The following is a 20,654-nucleotide window of genomic DNA, read 5'->3' as shown; positions in this document are numbered from 1 at the left end:
CTGAGAACCTCATTAGAGACCTCATTAGATCCTCATCTGTAACCGTGGATCTGAGAATATATTAATTTGCAAGGAATTCCAGAAAAAAATAACAGAGTGGTGGCTTAAACAACAGAAATTTAATTTCTCACAGTTTTGACAGCTTAAAGTCCAAGATCAAGGGTCAGCGGGATGGCTTTCTTTCGAAGCTTCTTTTCTTGGCTTGCAGAGGGCTGCCTTCTGCTGTGTCTTCACATGGTCATCCCTTGGTCTGTGTTTTCCTAATCTTTTCTTATAAGGACACCAGTCCTATTGGATTAGGTCCCACACATATGACTTCTTTTTGTCTTAATTACCTCTACAGGCTCTGTCTCCAAATACAGTCACAGTACTGGGGTAAGGACTTAAACATATGAATTTTAAAGAGACACAATTCAGCTTGTATTAAGGTAGGAGACTGATGGGCCCTAAGGCTGGATAGCTACTATTTGTCAAATGGAGTAAAGTTGAATTTTTGTCTAAGGAAAAAGCTAATGGCAGAAGCTGAGCTCTGCAGAAGTAAAGAGATAAGATGACCACTCTTGAGGTCAAGGAGAACTTCCCTGTCTGCACATGCACAGGAAGGCTCCTTGGAGGTCAAAAAGGGAGGGGCTGCTACCGCATAATGAGTGGACATGCACCCACAGTCCTACATGGTGGGATCCATCTTAACAAAGAGTTGTGCACCCATCTTGGAGAGGGTCCTAGGACCAGTCAAGTGTGAAAAAAGAAACGAGATAACTGGCCAAAGGTAAACAAAGACCTGGAAGACCTGTCCTCTATAATTGATTTCAATCATTTCACTACTGCATGCGTCATGAGAGAGGAGGCCCACACCCTTTCTCTCTGCATCTGTATCTCTGCCTGTGTGTGTGCTCATTTCCCTCCAACTCTTTGCAACCCCGTGAGCTGTAGCCCTCCAGGCTCCTCTGAGCGTGGGATTTTTCAAAGAATAGTGGAGTGGGTTGCCATTTCCTAATACAGGGGATCTTCCTGGCTCATGGATCAAACCCACGTCTCTCTCGTGTCTCCTGCATTGGCAGGCAGATCCCTTACCGTTATGCCACCTGGCTTTCCAGCTTCAGTCTTAAATAAATAAACTGTTTCTCTGAACGTTCTCCCACATGCTATGCTGTGTCTCTTATAATAAACTTTGTACCTGTTTTCACAGTTTTTGTCTCTTTTGAAGCATTCTTGCTTTCAAATGGGAGAAAGAGTCAGGGTCGCTGCTTCTGGCCTCTAACACCTTGATGATCTGGTGGCTAGGAGTCCTGGTTTTCATCCAGACTGCTGCTGCTAAGTCACTTCAGTCATGTCCGACTCTGTCCAGCAGCCTACCAGGCTCCCCCGTCCCTGGGATTCTCCAGGCAAGAACATTGGAGTGGGTTGCCATTTCCTTCTCCAATGCATCAAAGTGGAAAGTGAAAGTGAAGTTACTCAGTCGTGTCCAACCCTCAGCGACCCCATAGACTGCAGCCCTCCGGGCTCCTCCATCCATGGGATTTTCCAGGCAAGAGTACTGGAGTGGGGTGCCATTGCCAGACTACCCACGTTCAATTCCTAGGCAGGGAGCGAAGATCTCTCTTCAGGACCGTTCACTGCTACCTCTCGAGATCAGTAACAGAGAGTATGTTGCCCATGCAGGAAGGAAGGGCCTGCGGTGTCGAGTGAGATTTCCAGGACCTTAGCTTTGTCTGAGAATATGTCTATGATCTGCCTCTTTGACCTTATTAGTAAAGCTTAATTCTGGTAAGATATCTGATTCATGTGAATCTAATCATGGGTGTTAGCTTAAGCAATATCTGTACTGCTTATTTTTTAGACTGGGGGTCTCTATGAGATAATAGTACCTCCATCTATGGGTGTTTGCTAGAGTATTTTTTATACATTTCCCTTTTAAGTTTCTCAAAATCAAAATAAAGGAGGGCTGGGTTAGAAAATTTATGCTTGAAAAGGGCTAGAGGGAACAAATAGGTGCTAATTAAACAAGGAAGCCATTAGAGTGATGTGGCTCTCATGCCCTGGCATCCTCTGTAAGCAAGCTGAATCTAACCTGGTCTGAGAGTCCAGAAATCAAAGTACGAAACAAATCCAAACAGTCAACTAGGCAATTACATCTAGTCAATGAATAATTTCCTTGCCTCAACTTTTCTCTATTAAAGTCTCTCCCTAGCTCTTGGATACTCCTAACTGCAAGGAGTGGGGCTATTTGTTCTTATTTTATTGTACTTTTAAAATGCACTGAAATTAACAACTCCAAACTATAACTGTAGAAATGGCAGGTGACAAATTAAAAATATTTTTAAACTTCTCAGATTTGTCTCTGATGAGCACCACCTGCTCACATGTGCTTTTTATATTCCATGATAGCACACAAGCTTTTTGTGGGTGGTGAATAATCATAACTGGCACATTGCCTACCATGCCACTAAACGACGGGTCCATTGTAGTTATTGCCAAAGGTGAGCTGGTGAGCCTAACCAGCTCAGGAAAGAAAAGAGTACCTTTCTTCTGACAGTCATGGGACTAGAGTCACTCCCTCGGTGTGAAAGGGAGGAAACTCGGGCTGTAAAAACACAGGATACTAACCCCAGATAGCTGAGAAGCTAAAAACAACACTTTAACATATTCTTAAATATTTATGTATTTTTCATGTTTTTCAAGGCCAGAGAGGTAATAAACGGGTCCATAGAGCACAGCGGCTGGGACTGCAAGGAAAGTAAAACCATCCTGAGACATCCAGGACCGGCCATGAGTCCCACCCCCACTCCCATCCCCCATCCCCCCAGGTCAACCCCTAGGGCACAATTTAGGATCCCTTAGAGTTTGCGATTTAGCAGCAGCAGCAGCAGCAGCAGAATTTTAAAATCTAAGCCACCTGAGTCTACTAACAGCCCAGATCCGGATGCGGTCCGAAGACGCACTATTTCGCAGGCTCTGCGGCTGCGCGCAGGCGCGTGGGGGCGGGGCCACGAGGGAGGGAATGTGCGCCCAGGGCTGAGGCTGGGCTGTAGAGGTCGAAGTTCAGGCAGCTGCTGCTGCTTCGATTTGGGAAGGAGACGCGGGGACCATGGCGCTTAGGGGTATCTTAGTCGTGGAACTCGGCGGCCTGGCCCCGGTTCCCTTCTGCGGTATGGTCCTGGCGGACTTCGGGGCTCACGTGGTGCGTGTGGACCGACCCGGCACCCGCAGCGACCCGAGCGGGTTGGCCCGAGGCAAGCGCTCGCTGGTGGTGGACCTGAAGCACCCGCGGGGAGCGGCGGTGCTGCGGCGCCTGTGCGGCCAGGCGGACGTGCTGTTGGAACCTTTCCGCCCCGGTGAGCCTCCTGCCCCTACGCGGGGCCAGAGAGGGGACGGTCCCCGCAGAAGGGAGGTCGCCGCGCCCGACCGCTTGGGGCTGCATCCCGCATGCTGCTGCTGCTGCAAGTGGCTTCAGTCGTGTCCGACTCTGTGCGACCCCATAGACGGCAGCCCACCGGGCTCTTCCGTCCCTGGGATTGATTCTCCAGGCAAGAATACTGGAGTGGTTTGCCATTTCCTTCTCCAGTGCATGAAAGTGAAAGTGAGGTCGCTCAGTCGTGTCCGACTCCTAGGGACCCGGTGGACTGCAGCCTTCTAGCATACCTTTGCCCTGTTGCCACCTGAACCCTTTCCGTCCCTACTTTCTAGACCTTGCTGTTGCATTTGATGTTGCTGATCGTTCGCCCCCTGAGACGATCTTCCACTCTTGGAGTCCGAGATAATGCTGTTGTCCCCACTTTTCCTATACCTCTGACTCCTTCCCGAGTTCCCCCTTTTTTTTGAGTTACTCTTTTCCATTTGCGTTTCTTAATTACGTGAAGGTCATGAACCCTGTGAGGAACAAACGAAAGCCATAGATTCTCTCCCTGGAAAACTGCATGTGGGTTCATAGTCAGACTTTGCTAAATTTTGGAGCTTGGTTTACCGGGGTAAAGCCAGGCTAACACGGGCTTCCTTAAATGCTGGGGTTCAGATTCCAGCTTCTGCTCAATTTCCTTTACACTGCAGCCCTTATCCATCTCTGTTGTTTTTATTTTTTACAGGCAGGTGATGGCCAAGTCTATAACCGCCCCCTTCTTTTAGAGCCACAGACTTCCAGAATAGGCAAGTTCTGCCCACTTCTGTCTGACCGTCTGCAGCTTCCACGTATTCCAAACTGAGCCCCATGTCTTCCCTACTAAAATGCCCTTTTCTTTTTCTGTATCATTTCAGTGAATAGAACCAATGTCCACCCAGTTGCCTGAATGAAAAATTCGTACCTTTGTCTAGGCTCCCAAATCTTCCTTTTCCACCACCAGCTTTCACTTATCATCAGTCCCATCATTCTTCCTACTTTCTGTGACTTCCGGATTCTTTGCACGCCTGCTGCAGCTTCCTTGATAACAGTTGTAACAGCCTTTTTAAAGCTGATGTTTGGGTCTAGCACCACTTTGATCTTTGCTCAGACACCTGCTCTTGCTCAAGTACAAATCCCAAGCTTTGGTATATAGCTGGGAGTCAGTAAATGGGGAATGAATCTGCTATGTGGGGCACCAGGTGTATTTAAATATGTGAATGAATCCACCCTCAGATCTGAGATTACAACAATAGTTTAGTAATTAGGATTATATTATAATTTAATAATACACAACTTGAAATTGAAGGAGACTCCACATGGGTAAATAATTTGTTGTAGTATTAGGGGAGAGGTGGAGCTAGTTGCAGGGGGTGTTGGGGTGGTTTGAGGCTGATGTTTTTCTAGTTAGAGAAATAGTTTTATTTTTTATTGAAGTATGGTTGATTTACAATGTTGTGTTAATTACTGCTGTACAGCAGAGCCACTGAGTTACATATATATTCTTTTTCATATTTTCCATTTATCACAGGTTTATCACAGGATATTGAATAGAGCTTCCTATGCTATATGGTAGAACCTTATTGTTTATCCATTCTGTATATACTTGTTTGCATCTACTAATCCCAAGCTCCCAATTCATCCCTCTCCTATCCTTCCCCCTTGGTAACCACCAGTCTAGGAATAGAATCCTTTTGTAACTTATCATAGCTTTGTGGAGACATAGTCAGTGAGTTTTATTATCTAATTTTATATCTTTAACCTCAGGACTCCTTAGCTTCCCTGGCTTTAGCAGAATAAATATTGATTGACCCTTGAACAAACCAGGGCTAACCTGTACTTTAGTTACAGTGGTTCTTCACAGTTCCTCGGCATCCATCAACCACAGACTGTATAATACAGTAGTATTCACTTTTGAAAAACTGCATGTCAGTGGACCCAAACAGTTCAAACTCGCCTTGTTCAAGGGTCAGCTGTACTCGCTGATAAGAGCAATTAAATGCTGTTGTTGCTAACCCTTCTTCCACCAGATATTTATACTGAGTCTTTTTGTAGAGGAACTGCTGGGCATGTTAAAGGCCTGTGGGAACAGATGAGGCATGAATCCTGCCAGAGGAGCATCTGAGCTGTTTGGGAAGATGGAATATATACATGCATAAGTATAGCAGGCACCCGTGCAGGCATAGACATAAAAGAGTCCTGAAAGGAAAAGCAGCTTCCAAAGTGAATTTTTGATCAACTAAAGACCCAGAGTAACTTCCAAAAGAACAGACCATTTCTAATAAATTACTTAGAAGCAAACTGGGGAAACTCTGAAGGGGCTGACTGAAGGGATGGCATGTCCACTCTGAAGATGCTTGGGTATGCCTGCAGGGATGTAGGGCAGTGCTGAAGGGAAATAGCATTCTTGGGGTGGGAGGATCTGCCACACATTCCAGAAATGGGGGCTTCACTGTCTGGGTTCTTAATTACTGGCAATACATTCACTATAAACTCACAACAAATGTTACCAATTTTCCTTGCAAAAAAGTGCTGTTTTATATTTGCCACAAAGAAGGGATTATACCCATGTTCAGTTCATGCTGTCTTCAAAAAAAATGTAACTTTTCTCTTAAGGGGTAATGGAAAGACTCCAGCTCGGTCCAGAGATTCTGCAGAAAAAGAACCCAAGGCTTATCTATGGCAGGTTGAGTGGATTCGGCCAGTCAGGAAGGTTCTCCAAGGCAGCCGGACATGACATCAACTATTTGGCTTTGTCAGGTATGTTGGGGAAAAAAAGCAATTTCTCTACACTCTTTTTTCCCCCAGTCAAGATCTACAGTTACACTTATTAGAAAGAATGTTTTAAAGGTGAAGTTTGGAATATTTATTGGAATTAATAAAGAGCGTGTACTTCTTTAAAAAAGATTGGTTTGTCTCGGAACAGTCACTGTCAGCCTCCCTCTGGTGACTCAGATCGTAAGGAATCTGCCTGCAAAAGAGGAGACATGGGTTTGATCCCTGGGTGAGGAATATCCCTTGGAGGAGACCATGGCCACCCACTCCAGTATTCTTGCCTGGAGAATACATGGACAGAGGAGCCTGGCACTCTACCGTCCCTGACGTCACAAAGAGCCGAGCAACTAACACTTTCACTTTCCCCTGCCTTAACACACAGGGAGGGGTAATGCAATTACTAGTAACGTTTACTGACTATGTTTGTGGAGTGAATTCTCAAACAAGCCCCTGCTAAGAAGTAAGAGACTTACCGATAGTAGAAATGGTTGCTCTGTGGTTTGCAAAGATATATTAATAGTTTGATTCTGGTACCCCCTTACTTTATTGTGAATTGTTGACTGAGGCATGATTTTAGAAATTCTGTGAATACTAGAAAAAGCCCATGGTTTTCACCTGTACGAACATATCTTGAAAGTGTTAACCACTCAGTCATGTCCAAGTCTTCGTGACCCCATGGACTGTATCCCACCAGGCTCCTCTGTCCATGGACTTCTCCAGGCAAGAATACTGGAGTGGGTTGCCATTCCCTTCTCCAGGGGATCTTCCTGACTCAGGGATAGAATCTCAGTCTCCTGTATGACAGGCAGGTTCTTTACCCTCTGGGTCACCAGGGAAGCTCTTCAGTTCAGTTCAGTTCTGTCGCTCAGTCGTGTCCGACTCTGCGATCATCCCATGAATCGCAGCACTCCAGGCCTCCCTGTTCATCACCAACTCCCGGAGTTTACCCAAACTCATGTCTATTGAGTCGGTGATGCCATCCAACCATCTCATCACCTGTCATCCCCTTCTCTTCCTGCCCCCAATCCCTCCCAGCATCAGAGTCTTTTCCAGTGAGTCAACTCTTTGCATGAGGTGGCCAGAGTATTGGAGTTTCAGCTTCAGCATCAGTCCTTCCAATGAACACCCAGGACTGATCTCCTTTAGGATGGATGGGTTGGATCTCCTTGCAGTCCAAGGGACTCTCAAGAGTCTTCTCCAACACCACAGTTCAAAACCATCAATTCTTTGGTGCTCAGCTTTCTTCACAGTCCAACTCTCACATCCATACATGACCACTGGAAAAACCATAGCCTTGACTAGATGGACCTTAGTTGGCAAAGTAATGTCTCTGCTTTTGAATATGCTCTCTAGATTGGTCATAACTTTCCTTCCAAGGAGTAAGCGTCTTTTAATTTCATGGCTGCAATCACCATCTGCAGTGATTTTGGAGCCCCGAAAAATAAAGTCTGACCCTGTTTCCCCAACTATTTCCCATGAAGTGATGGGACCGGATGGCATGATCTTAGTTTTGCAAATGTTGACCTTTAAGCCAACTTTTTCACTCTCCACTTTCACTTTCATCAAGAAGCTTTTTAGTTCCTCTTCACTTTCTGCTGTAAGGGTGGAGTCATCTGCATATCTGAAGTTATTGATGTTTCACCCGGCAATCTTGATTCCAGCTTGTGCTTCTTCCAGCCCAGCGTTTCTCATGATGTACTCTGCATAGAAGTTAAATAAGCAGGGTGACAATATACAGCCTTGATGTATTCCTTTTCTATTTGGAACCAGTCTGTTGTTCCATGTCTACTTCTAACTGCTGCTTCCTGACCTGTATAGATATTTCTCAAGAGGCAGGTCAGGTGGTCTGGTATTCCCATCTCTTTCAGAATTTTCCACAGTTTATTGTGATCCACACAGTCAAAGGCTTTGGCATAGTCAATAAAGCAGAAATAGATGTTTTTCTTGAACTCTCTTGCTTTTTCGATGATCCAGTGGATGTTGGCAACTTGATCTCTGGTTCCTCTGCCTTTTCTAAAACCAGCTTGAACATCAGGGAGTTCACGGTTCATGTATTGCTGAAGCCTGGCTTGGAGAATTTTGAGCATTACTTTATTAGTGTGTGAGATGAGTGCAATTGTGTGGTAGTTTGAGCATTCTTTGGCATTGACTTTCTTTGGGATTGGAATGAAAACTGACCTTTTCCAGTCTCGTGGCCACTGCTGAGTTTTCCAAATTTGCTGGCATATTGAGTGCAGCACTTTCACAGCATCATTGAAACAGCTTAACTGGAATTCCATCACCTCCACTAGCTTTGTTCGTAGTGATGCTTTCTAAGGCCCACTTGACTTCACATTCCAGGATGTCTGGCTCTAGGTGAGTGATCACACCATTGTGATTATCTGGTCTTGAAGATCTTTTTTTGTACAGTTCTTCTGTGTATTCTTGCCACCTCTTCTTAATATCTTCTGCTTCTGTTAGGTCCATACCATTTCTGTCCTTTATCGAGCCCATCTTTGCATGAAATGTTCCCTTGGTATCTCTAATTTTCTTGAAGAGATCTCTAGTCTTTCCCATTCTGTTGTTTTCCTCTATTTCTTTGCACTGATCACTGAGGAAGGCTTTCTTATCTCTCCTTGCTATTCTTTGGAACTCTTCATTCAGATGCTTATATCTTTCCTTTTCTCCTTTGCTTTTCACTTCTCTTCTTTTCATACATATTTGTAAGGCCTCCCCAGACAGCCATTTTGCTTTTTGCATTTCTTTTCCATGGGGATGGTCTTGATCCCTATCTGCTGTACAATGTCACAAACCTCTGTCCATAGTTCATCAGGCACTCTATCAGATCTAGTCCCTTAAATCTGTTTCACACTTCCACTGTATAATCATAAGGGATTTAATTTAGGTCATACCTGGTGGTTTAGTGGTTTTCCCTACTTTCTTCAATTTAAGTCTGAATTTGGCAATAAGGAGCTCTTAGAATGACCTAATTCTAGATTTCTAAGAATCATATTGCTGAGTAAAAGAAGTCTCAAATATTCTGTGTGTACACATTTAAAGGTTGAGTAAAAGAGTGAGTGGAGAGTTGATTTTTCACATCTATTTAAAAATGCAATTCCTTTTCTTTTTCTTGTGTTTATTTTCTTGCATCTCTTTCTAATAAGAATGGAAGTGCCTTATACCATTGTTAAGTCATAAACTAAGTGGATAGCAACCATTCTCCTCCCCTCCACAACTCAGTGAATAAAAACTTAGCAGTAGAATTCTGAAAATGTTTGTAGGAATAAAGTTTTAAAGCAAATAAAAACATAAAAAAAAAAAAAACAAAGGAAAACCATCTTATACCAAACAAGTTTAGATTTAGAAAGGCATTAGATATTAATTTTTACTTACAACTAGTAGCTAGAGAGATTGGTTTTCCTTCTAAGATGTTCAGGTATTTATTTAAAGTACACATTAAATGGGATTTTTAACCTATTTACCACTGGATGGCTTGTTGGTAAAGAATCTGCCTGCTAATGCAGGAGACACGGGGTTTGATCCCAGGTCCGGGAAGATCCCGTATGCCGTGGAGCAACTAAGCCTGTAAAGCACAGGCTTACTGTTGAGTCTGTTGTTCTAGAGCCCCGGAGCCGCAATGACTGAGCCCACCTGCCACAGCTGCTGAAGCCTGTGTGTCCTGGAGCCTGTGCTCTGCAAAAAGGGGGGCCACTGCGACGAGAAGCTCACGCACTGCAATCAGAGAGTAGCCTCCACTCAGTGTAACCAGAGAGAGCAACGAAGATCCTGCACAGCCAAAAATAAATACAAATTTTAAATACACATTAAATTTACCCTGAATGGTCCTCCTTTTTTTTTTTTCCCATGGTATAGGTGTTTTATCAAGAATTGGCAGAAGTGGTGAGAATCCATATGCCCCGTTGAATCTCCTGGCTGATTTTGGTGGTGGTGGCCTCATGTGCACGATGGGCATCATTATGGCGTTGTTTGAACGCACACGCTCTGGCAAAGGTCAGGTCATCGATGCGAGCATGGTAAGTGTTAACTGGGGGAAATAATAAGCCTAGCGTTTGTTCCTAAGGTTGATACATGGCTGCCTCAGATCCTCTTTTGAACAAGACAGGAGATAAATTGAGATTTGAAATTTGAATCCAATTTAGCCAAGATCGCCTTCTCTTTCAAATAGCTTCATATATTTGACATGGGTCCCAGTGTCATATTTTGATCGTCTGGTTTGTGGAGTCAATTTTCTAAACTGTTCATGACTCACCTGATTACTACATTGTGTTTCAGCGATTTTCCCCATCTTGTGTCTCGTGCTTTGAATATGATTTTTAAGAGATCTTCATTCAAAACTGGGCTCAGGAAGTCTCCTTTAGCAGGAAGAAGAGATTCTTGATGATGCTTAAGTAAAATGGACCAGTCTAGACCTTCCTGCTGCTCTGTGTAGTGGAGATTCGAATGTCAGGATGCTTCAGTGTCTTCACTCTCACGCACGGAGCACTTGCTTCCTGTTCTCCTAGGCACTTCTCCTATGTGATCTCTCCTAATCCCCAAAACAACAGTTTCACTTGGAATACATTGTTTGTTTGTTTTTTGCCAGTTCTACCTGTTTATTGCTACCAACCCATCTCCCTCCAGACCCCTCACACATGTGCACTCAGTTGTGTGACCCCCATGGACTGCAGCCCATGAGGCTTTTTTGTCCATGGACTTTCCAGGCAAGAATACCGGAGTGGGTTGCCATTCCCTTCTCCTGGGATACATTGGTACTGAACCCAGTTAGACCCGTAACAGGGCTTCCCTGATGGCTCAGCAGGTAAAGAATTCACCTACAGTGCAGGAAACACAGGAGACGTGGGTTTGATCCCTGGGTCAGGAAGATCCCCTGGAGGAGGAAATGGCAACTCACTCCAGCATTCTTGTCTGAAATATCCCATGGCCAGAGGAGCCTGGTGGGCTACAGTCCGTGGGGTTGCAAAGAGTCGGACATGAGTGAGCAACTAAGCACAGATCCATAAAGCTGTTAGGACATCTTTCTTCAACAGACTCATCAGCGCATTCAGAACTTTGCCTGAGTTCTCACAGCTAGTTGATGAGAGCCCGGGCTAGTACCACTATACAGGTTACATTTGGACCTATCTTTGCTGGTAGGCTGGAGAGTAGATCTGATGAAGACAAGACTAAGAGATAAAGGCAAGTACTAAAATGGTCAGTGATAGAATAGGTCTGAATTTAACGATTCACATTTGGCAGTGAAGGGAGAGGAAGGAATCAAGGATTGCTCCCTGATCTCTGACTTAGAAGACCCAGTGGATGGTGGCTCTGGTACCCTGGGGAGAACCACTGAAGGAGGAGGCTGATTGGAGGGGACATACATCTTATTCTTTTAGACGAATAGTTTCCAAATGACTTTAGCAGCAGAATCTGTGACCTAGGCCTGCCCGTGATGACCTGGAGTCATCTCTTCCTCAGACTGTTCCCTTGGAAACTGTAGAGTTAGGGCTTCCCAGGGGGCGCTAGTGGTAAAGAACCCATGTGCCAACACAGGAGATGCCTGAGACTTGGGTTCGATCCCTGGGTTGCAAGGATCCCCTGGGGGAGGGCATGGCACGACACTCCAGTATGCTTGCCTGGAGAATCCTCATGGACAAAGGAGCCTGATGGGCTATAATCCACTGGGTTACAAAGAGTCTGGATATCAGACAGGACTGAAGCAACAGCATGCACACACATGGCATGTGGGGTCTGTCTTACTGTGTTTACTCCTGACCTAAGGGAACACTTCTGACCTGGGGGACTGCATGTTGGCATGCAGGCCATTGCCTGTGTGATGAGAATAATATAAAAAGTTGGGAAATTGAGGCTGCAGTTTCCCTGGGTCAAGGGCTGTCATCTGTGGCAGCATACGCTGCGTGTGGATGAAGGGGGAAGAAAGGTGTGTGCTCAGCAGCCTCTTGATGAGATAAGGATTATAATTGCTGTGTCTTGTCCTGTGTCCTTCTATGGCGCCAAGTAAAGGTAGAGTTAGATTAGAGCCTGTTTGTATCCTGAGTGACCCCAAATAGACCCATAACACTGACAGGACATCTTTTTTCAATAGTCTCATCAGTACATCCAGTATACAAAAGAGATTAAATGTATATATATATGTGTGTGTGAGATGTATCTATATGTGTGTTTGTGTGTGCATGTATAAATGTGGGGACTGTAAAATCTGTGTAACCCCATTTCAAGAAACAGCACCACCAAAGGCCACTTATACAAACTCCACTACTTGGTGACAGCAAATGTCAGATCCATGGATTCAAGTGTTCATGAGCTTCTTCAAGCTAAAAGAGAAAACTGAGACATATCTAAAGATGGGCTCCCAACTGGCACAGTGGTAAAGAATCCACCTGCGGACCCTGGAGACAAGGGTTTGATGCCTGGGTTGGGAAGATCCCTTGGAGGAGGAAATGGCAACCCACTACAGTCTTCTTGCCTGTTAAATTTTGTGTTTGTTTCATAGCCAGAATCTGTGAGAAATCCCATGCTCACGGTTGGAATGGGGCCTTTCTATTAGTAACCTCAGAGACAAGGATGCTTTGCTGGCCTTCTTCCTGGAGTGCCAGAAGCATAGGGAAGTGTGCTTTAGTTAGCTCAGTGCATCCAGTCTCATGACAATCATACCAGAGATGTGAATCCTTTTTATTTCAGGACTAGTGGGAAGCTGGCATTCCCAAACTAGTTTGTCTGTACTCAGAAAACCCTTATCACCTGCCACCCACGTTGTTATGTTTATTCTGTAACTTTCTAGTGATAATTAAAGTTAAAATATGTTAAATATTCAAATTTGTTTTTCTTGTGCTTGGTATCAAAACTAGAATCAACTAAATATAACTGTCATGCAATTTACCTTTAAAATGTGATCTGCTTCATGTGTTTGTGTGTATGTGTTTATAAGTATTGAGATCAGATGATAGATTTTTAAAAAACCTTTTTATTTTCAGCTTTTTTATCCTGAACATATATAAACATAGAGAGAATATATAATTAGCTTCCTAATGGTGAAGTAAGCTTACTAGTGAAGCTAGCCTCACTTAGCTTCAAAAATTGTCAACATTCTGCCAATCTAATTTGAAAGGAAGAGCAGAAGAAGTTCCTTGAAGTCTTTTCTGAACAATATTCCCTGATCTGAATAGTGCAGCAGCTCTATCATAAACCTGTCCTAATTCACTTTCTCGAAATATCAAAGAAGTTGTATTATTAGGTATAATCCTTCTATATTCTAAGATAAACAATGTTTACAAACATTTTTTTAAAAACCCAAGTAGGAATCAGTCATAATTTGTATAGTTGCATTACCTGGATTCACATTGCATCCTGTTTCTTCAAAGGTGGAAGGAAAATGTTTACAAACATTTTTTTAAAAACCCAAGTAGGAATCAGTGATAATTTGTATAGTTGCATTACCTGGATTCACATTGCATTCTGTTTCTTCAAAGGTGGAAGGAACAGCATATCTAAGTTCTTTTCTGTGGAAAACCCAAGAAACAGGATTGTGGGGCCAGCGCCGTGGACAGAACGTATTAGATGGCGGAGCACCTTTCTACACAACCTACCGGACAGCCGACGGGGGGTTCATGGCTGTCGGAGCATTAGAGCCCCAGTTCTATGAGCTGCTGATCAACGGTGAGTAACTTTTCAGGAACCTCTTTTCTGTGGATGTTTTCCAGCCTCTATTTTGGGGTCTTTTGAAGTTCATGATGTCTTTTATTATATGTATATATCCAGTTTATAATTAGCCTGATGATGGTCATCATTATATTGTGAGGCACTTCCCCCATCTTTTAAATTGACAAGTAGTTTTATTAAAAAGGTTTATAAAATAGCTCAGATTAAACAGATCATAATGCTTTTTGTGGGCATTCAGTGTTTTTATTACATTTCATACTCAGTGCTGTGCTAAGTCTCTTCAGTTGTGTCCAACTCTGTGCGACACTATGGACCGTAGTCCGCAAGGCTCCTCTGTCCCTGGGATTCTCCAGGCAAGAATACTGGAGTGGGTTGCCATGCCCTTCTCCAGGGGGCCCTCCCAACCCAGGGATCGAACTCAGATCTCTTACGTCTCCTGCACTGGTAGGCAGGGTCTTTACCACTGGTGCCACCTGGGAAGCCCATACTCAGTAGTGTTGGATATTTATCTTGCCCGTTGCATGGCCACAGTCTGTTCTTGCCTAGAAATGATCTGCTGGTTCTACCAGTTTTTATTCCTTGATGGATAGATGTCCCTCCTGGTACTTAATAACGGGGTTACCAGAGCACAGAGAGACTTTGGCAAGTGAGAGTTTGTTGGGATATGTCACCATCACTTGATGCTTCTGCGGTTCACCTTTCTTGCAGATTCTTGTCTTACTGATATGTTACCACAGGTTAGCAGAAAAATTTGGGATCCCTTCTGCCCTGACTGATAATTGGACTGAAGTTATTTTGTCCCTGTGAAATGTGAATTTAAAGTTTACTTCACAGATCATTTGGTTTCTAAGAAGTTTTAGAATATATGCTGAAGCAGTGTGACAAGCACGTGTGTAGCAGCACATTTATCTTCCAGTTTTAAGTTTGGAGTTTTACGTTTGATAGCTTTTCAGATGCAAAATGCTACTCAGAGTAGTCTGTATATAGCTGGAATGATGGTTTTTATAAGCATCAGAATGCATTCTGTGATCAACTATATTAACTTCACTAACTTAACCGTAAGTTAGAAGAACGATAGAACAGAGTGGTTTGGACAAACTCCCACATCTGTAATGATTTTTTGGTTAGTGTTAATTTATTATTTCACCGTACATTTTGAGATCTTTGAGACCATAGCTTCACTTAGCTCTCAGTGTCTGACCATAAATACCCAAGGTTTTGTAAGGCTCAGACTCCTCTATGCTATGTTCCTAATGCTTTCCAGGGCAAAGAAATCTGAAAATACTGAGACTCTCCTGACATAATATTCTTGTAGTAAAGGCAATAGAGAATTTTTTTAAATTGCTTTAAAATTTCAAAATACTTATTAAAAGAAAGCCAGGAAATAAGTGTTGGTGAGGATGTGGAGAGATCGGAACCCCATGCATTACTGGTAAGAATGTAAAATTGTACAACCATTGTGGAAAATGATATAGTGACTCCTCAAAAAATTAAACATAGAATTACCATATGATCCAGCAATTCTACTTCTGGTTATATATTCCAAAAGAATTAAAAGTGGGAACTTGAACAGATATTTGAACAAGGACTAGGGGAAGCGGAGAATAGAGTGTTAGTGTTTAATGGGTAAAAGTGTTAGTAGCTCAGTTGTGTCCAACTCTTTGCAACCCCATGGGCTGTAGCCCGCCAGGCTCCTCTGTCCATGGAATTCTTCATGCAAGAATATTGGAGTAGGTTGTCATGCCCTTCACCAGGGGATCTTCCCAACCCAGGAATTGAACCTGGGTCTTCTGCAGTGCAGGCAGAGTTTTTACCGTCTGAGCCACCAGGGAAGCTGGTACAGTTTCAATTTGGAAAGATGAAAAGTTCTGGAGATGAATGGTGGTAATGGTTCCAAAACAATATGAATGTTCTTAATAACATAGTACTGTATTCTTAATAGTGGCTAAAATGGTCAATTTTACATTTTGTGTATTTTGCCACAATTTTAAAAAATGAAAAAATTCAAAATAATGTATTTTTTATGAAAAAAGTGTAAACAACACAGAATTTATAAGGTAAGAGGTAAAAATTCTCCCTTGTCCTTCTACTTTAGGAAAGTTTGGAATGTGGCCTTTACGAATTTTCCCTGTACACATACAGACACAATTAAATTTTTAAAATAATCTATATAATATAATATACTATAATTTGTATAATATATGTATTTGTATTATATAATTTTTATAATGTATATATAATTATATTCTATATTTATATAATTTGTAAAATACATAATCACATGTTTATAATTAATAATTTTTTAATTAAAAAATATAGCAGACATCCTTTTTTGTCAGTACCGAATATCTTCAGCCTCACCTTTTTAAATAGCAGCTGTGTTGACAGAGCTGTGTGTCACAGTCAGGGGTGGCAGTGTTCTGATTTCTAGAAAGAGTCGGACATGACTGAGTAACTGAACTGAACTGATTCCAGTGTACAAACCTGTGTACCTTGACAAAACCTGTGTAACCTTAAGTTTAGTGTTTGTTGGAGAACTATTGGCTCCAGTTTTAGTTGATGATTCTGATCACATTCTGATTAAAAAAAAAAAGAAAACTTTATAAAAGCATGCGTGTATGTTGCCAGCAGTTAGCTGTGGGCTACTTAAGTGCTTTGGCTAACTGCTCATTTTATATGCTTCTTAATCACAGAGTTTGGGACAATCAAGAAGAAGAAAGCAAAGTGAAAGACATCCTTAGAAATATTTCTTCATAGATTACTGTGGTAAATCTGAAACTATGGCTTTATATCTTTCCTGGTTTTGAATGGGACAGGTGGCTATAGAGAACAATGTATTTGCACAGGTGTTTTTCACAGCTGTTGAGAATTATGTGAGTTCTTATATCCTTATATCCCTCAAAACTCTAAGAAGAGCCTATAGTATTCCTGTCTTCTTACCTCTGTAGGCACTTCTGCATCTTCAGAGCAGCTTACAATTATTGGTCATTGTTTTTCAACATGGTAGATAAGGAAAGGATGATAAAAAATGAGAATTGCCTGATTTACTTGGCTAAACTTATGCAACATATTATACATAATTTAAATTGAGAAACCCTCTTATACAAGAGGGAATAAAAATGACAGTTACACCAAACCCCAAAGGCAAAGTTGCCCTTTGGGTATAATTTAATCAGCACTGGAATTGGGGTGTATCTACAGGGGTGGGTTCTTGTAGTCAATAAAGGGAGCACAGATCAAGTCATGGACTGGAGAAGCCATCCTTCTTGTTATATTCCCTGGCAAATCCTTTTTCATCTTCTCTGCCCCTTGTGTTGAGGGGCCCTTCAGATCTCTTTGTACTTGAGAGAGAAAAAGTCTCTGTGTCCCCTGTTGACTGGTTGGCTGATAACTTGCTCTCATGTATGCTAGCGGAACAATTTGCACGTGTCTTTGGGCTTCCCAGGTGACTCAGTGGTAAAGAATCTGCCTGCCAATGCAGGAGGCTTGGGTTTAATTCCTGGGTCAGGAAGATCCCCTGGAGAAGAAAATGACAACCCACTCCGGTGTTCTTGCCTGGGAAATCCCATGGACAGAGGAGCCTGCTAGGCTACAGGGGATCACAAAAGAGTCAGACACAGCTCAGCGACTTGGCACACACAGCAGATAATAACTTCATGAGGAAGTCTCTTTTGGAAAAACTTTTCAGTGGGACGAAGTTGATTTCTGGAAACTAGACAATTAAAAATAGACTGCTTTTGATGAAATGTAAATAATAAGATCTCGCAAAGACTTAGAAAGTCTGTCTTGAGTCCCATTACACTACTGCCTTCTCCAGCTTTGGCTCCAACTTCAAGTGAGTTTAAATTTCTTCTCTTGACTCACTTGAGAATTCTTATAAAATGTCCCATTTGGGGCAAGTATGATGAGTTCAAAACTCATTTGCACTGATTATATTTACTGTACCCAAAGCATGCTGATTTAAGAAATTCTGTTTTTCTCTCAGGACTTGGGCTAAAGTCTGATGAACTTCCCAATCAGATGAGTATAAAGGATTGGCCAGAAATGAAGAAGAAATTTGCAGATATCTTTGCAAAGAAGACAAAGGCAGAGTGGTGTCAGATCTTTGATGGCACTGATGCCTGCGTGACTCCTGTGCTGACTTTTGAAGAGGTTATTCATCATGGTCACAACAAAGATCGGGGCTCGTTTATTACTGATACAGAGCAGCGTGTGAGTCCCCGCCCTGCTCCTCTGCTGTCCAACACCCCAGCTGTCCCTTCGACTAAAAGGGATCCTTTTGTAGGAGAACACACTGAACAGATTCTTAAAGAACTTGGGTTCAGCCAGAAAGAGATCATTCAGCTTAAGTTAGATAATATTGTTGAAATTCATAAACTTAGTGTTAATCTCTAAGTTCCAAGCCCCATAATGCAAATGAATTTGAATATTGCATTTACAGTATAATACAAAAAAATTGTGTGCATGGAAATATGAAAAAATAGTATCACAGTGGTCTATTCTAATCAGGAAAGAAGACTGATTATAGAGTAATGATGTAATTGTGAAAATGGTTATTGTGGCTTTTGATTTGGGAATATTTTTAGTTTGCCTGTACTAAATTGTGGCAGTTTTTCTGCCTTTCAATTTACTTGATAGGTTATACTTGTCAATTTAAAATGCTTATATATTTATAAAATACTTGAAATACATTAATATAATGCTTTTTATTAAATAAAGCTTTATTCCCCATAAAGTTTACTTCTGCTTTTAAGTTTGTGAAAAGCTTTCAAGAAAGTTCTTTCAGTAGTACTAAAATAGCCTTTTGTTGCTCGTTGAAATATTTTAGGCTCTACTGTTAACCAGAGTGAATGTCCTTAGGTGGAAAAGTCTGATCCTTTTAATTTGGTAAGGACACCATTCAGCTGGTGTCTCTGAATTGAAATTTTAGAAAATGTCCTTGAGATTTCCTTCAGATAACTGCCACCTCTCCATCTAGACCAGCTCCTGTGTATAACTTCCTGTTATTAGCATCTTCCACGTGTGTCTCTTTATCAATAAACTGTACCATCATCCATTTGAAAGTCTTACTAGACTTTCCTTCCTCTTACTAGTCTCCAGCTTCCACTCCCAGTATGTCTACCTGTCTCAATAGACCCCACAGTTTACCTATCACTCCATTTGGCCACTGTTCAAATGTCCCTTACAGAGAGTCCTTTCCTGATCCCTGTCTAAAATAGCAACTGCCTTATCACTCACTCTCCGGGAACCCTGTTTCATTTTCCTTCATACTGCCTATCACTGCTGACATTGTATGGATTAACCCCTGCCTCATGCCTTCTTAATTAGGGAGTGCTAAAATGGAAACTTTATGAAGGACTTTGTAGGTTTCATTCATTGCTCAGTTCCCAGTTCCTGGAATAGTGCCTGGCCCATATTGGAAATTTTGTGGATATTTATTAAAGTGATGAATCTCAATAGTGAAGTGCTATCAGTTCCACTTTCAGAACTCCCATCTCCTCGCCTCTCCCCATCTCCCATTGCTTCTTTCATCCAGACACTATCACTTCTTCCTTGGACTCTTGTTCAACTTCCCTACCCAGCTTTACACCCCTAGTATCATTGCCTTCAATTTCCCCGCCCCCCATCCTTAGCAAGATCTGGAATCTCATTTTCACACAGCACAACATCCAAAAGAAGAGAGTCTCAGCCGCCCTCTGCAAATCTTATCTCGTGTTTCCTTTTGTTGTTCAGTCACTCAGGCATGTTCGACTCTTTGCCACCCCGTGGACTGCAGCAGGCCAGACTTTCTTGTCCTTCACCATCTCCTGGAGCTTGCTCAAACTCATGTCCATTCAGTCGATGATGCCATCCAACCATCTCATTCTCTGTCATCCCCTTCTCCTCCTGCCTTCAATCTTTCCCAGTATCAGGGTCTTTTCAAGTGAGTCAGTTCTTCCCATCAGGTGGCCAAAGTATTGGAGCTTCAGCTTCAGCATCAGTCCTTCCAATGAACACTCAGGACTGATTTCCTTTAGGATCAACTAGTTGGATCTCCTTGCAGTCCAAGGGACTCTCAAGAGTCTTCTCCAACACCACAGTTCAAAAGCATCAATTCTTCAGCACTCAGTCTTCTTCACGGTCCACCTCTCACATCCATACATGACCACTGGAAAAACCATAGCTTTGACTATACGGACCATTGGCAAAGTAATGTCTCTGCTTTTTAATATGCTGTCTAGGTTGGTCATAGCTTTTCTTCCAAGGAGCAAGCATGTCTCCTTGGGTCAAGTTAAGTCACAAGCCATCCCTATACTGGTCTTTGGTGGAGAAGGTAGGATTATCCTTAGATAAAACCAACTTGCTCTTGGAGCTGCCCTGGACTCAACTTCCTGGAAGCATGTGGGTGTTTGAGGGAGGGGTGGATTCTGGAAGCTGGTCCAGATTCCATCAGGATGAAGGAGTGGAGAATTTATGTTAACATCTCTGACATACAGTATCTCAATTGCTCTTTGCCAATCACAAGAGGTAGACAGCGTAGGTTTCTACACTTTATAGATGTGGACACAAGGCTCAGATGGTCCTAAACCTTAGTTCACACGTCCCTTAGTGTCTTGATTTTTTTCATGGTGCCCCTAAGCCAAAAGAAATACATAATCATTCCATTTGTAAATAATTAGGTCCCAACAAGGCAATGGCACCCCACTCCAGTCCTCTTGCCTGGAAAATCCTGTGGATGGTGGAGCCTGGTAGGCTGCAGTCCATGGGGTAGCAAAGTCAGACATGACTGAGCGACTTCACTTTCACTTTTCACTTTCATGCATTGGAGAAGGAAATGGCAACCCACTCCAGTGTTCTTGCCTGGAGAATC

The 20,654-nt window shown here is 42.6% G+C and overlaps 1 protein-coding gene across 1 annotated transcript; it reads left to right on the top strand.

Moving 5' to 3' along the window:
• The first annotated feature begins 2,968 nt into the window (after nt 1-2,968).
• Nucleotides 2,969-18,862, top strand: AMACR (alpha-methylacyl-CoA racemase). The gene is made up of 5 exons (XM_040262294.1): nt 2,969-3,335; nt 5,990-6,133; nt 10,001-10,161; nt 13,615-13,801; nt 17,790-18,862. Exons 1-5 carry the CDS (start codon nt 3,089-3,091, stop codon nt 18,197-18,199), a joined length of 1,149 nt encoding a protein of 382 aa, XP_040118228.1. The 5' UTR covers nt 2,969-3,088; the 3' UTR covers nt 18,200-18,862.
• The last annotated feature ends 1,792 nt before the right edge of the window (nt 18,863-20,654 follow it).

Source organism: Oryx dammah, unplaced genomic scaffold, assembly GCF_014754425.2.
Source record: "Oryx dammah isolate SB20612 unplaced genomic scaffold, SCBI_Odam_1.1 HiC_scaffold_20, whole genome shotgun sequence".
NCBI classification, from domain to species: Eukaryota; Metazoa; Chordata; class Mammalia; order Artiodactyla; family Bovidae; genus Oryx; species Oryx dammah.
Note: the sequence above shows the minus strand (reverse complement) of the source record. Positions and strands in the feature narration are given on the sequence as shown.

What these genes read in the sequence shown, in the direction of transcription:
- AMACR (XM_040262294.1), top strand. Translation starts at nt 3,089, where the DNA reads ATGGCGCTTAGGGGTATCTTAGTCGTGGAACTCGGCGGCCTGGCCCCG. An exon ending in AGGTCATCGATGCGAGCATG is followed by an intron (nt 10,162 to 13,614) that starts GTAAGTGTTAAC and finishes GTTTCTTCAAAG; the next exon opens with GTGGAAGGAACAGCATATCT. An exon ending in CTATGAGCTGCTGATCAACG is followed by an intron (nt 13,802 to 17,789) that starts GTGAGTAACTTT and finishes TTTTTCTCTCAG; the next exon opens with GACTTGGGCTAAAGTCTGAT.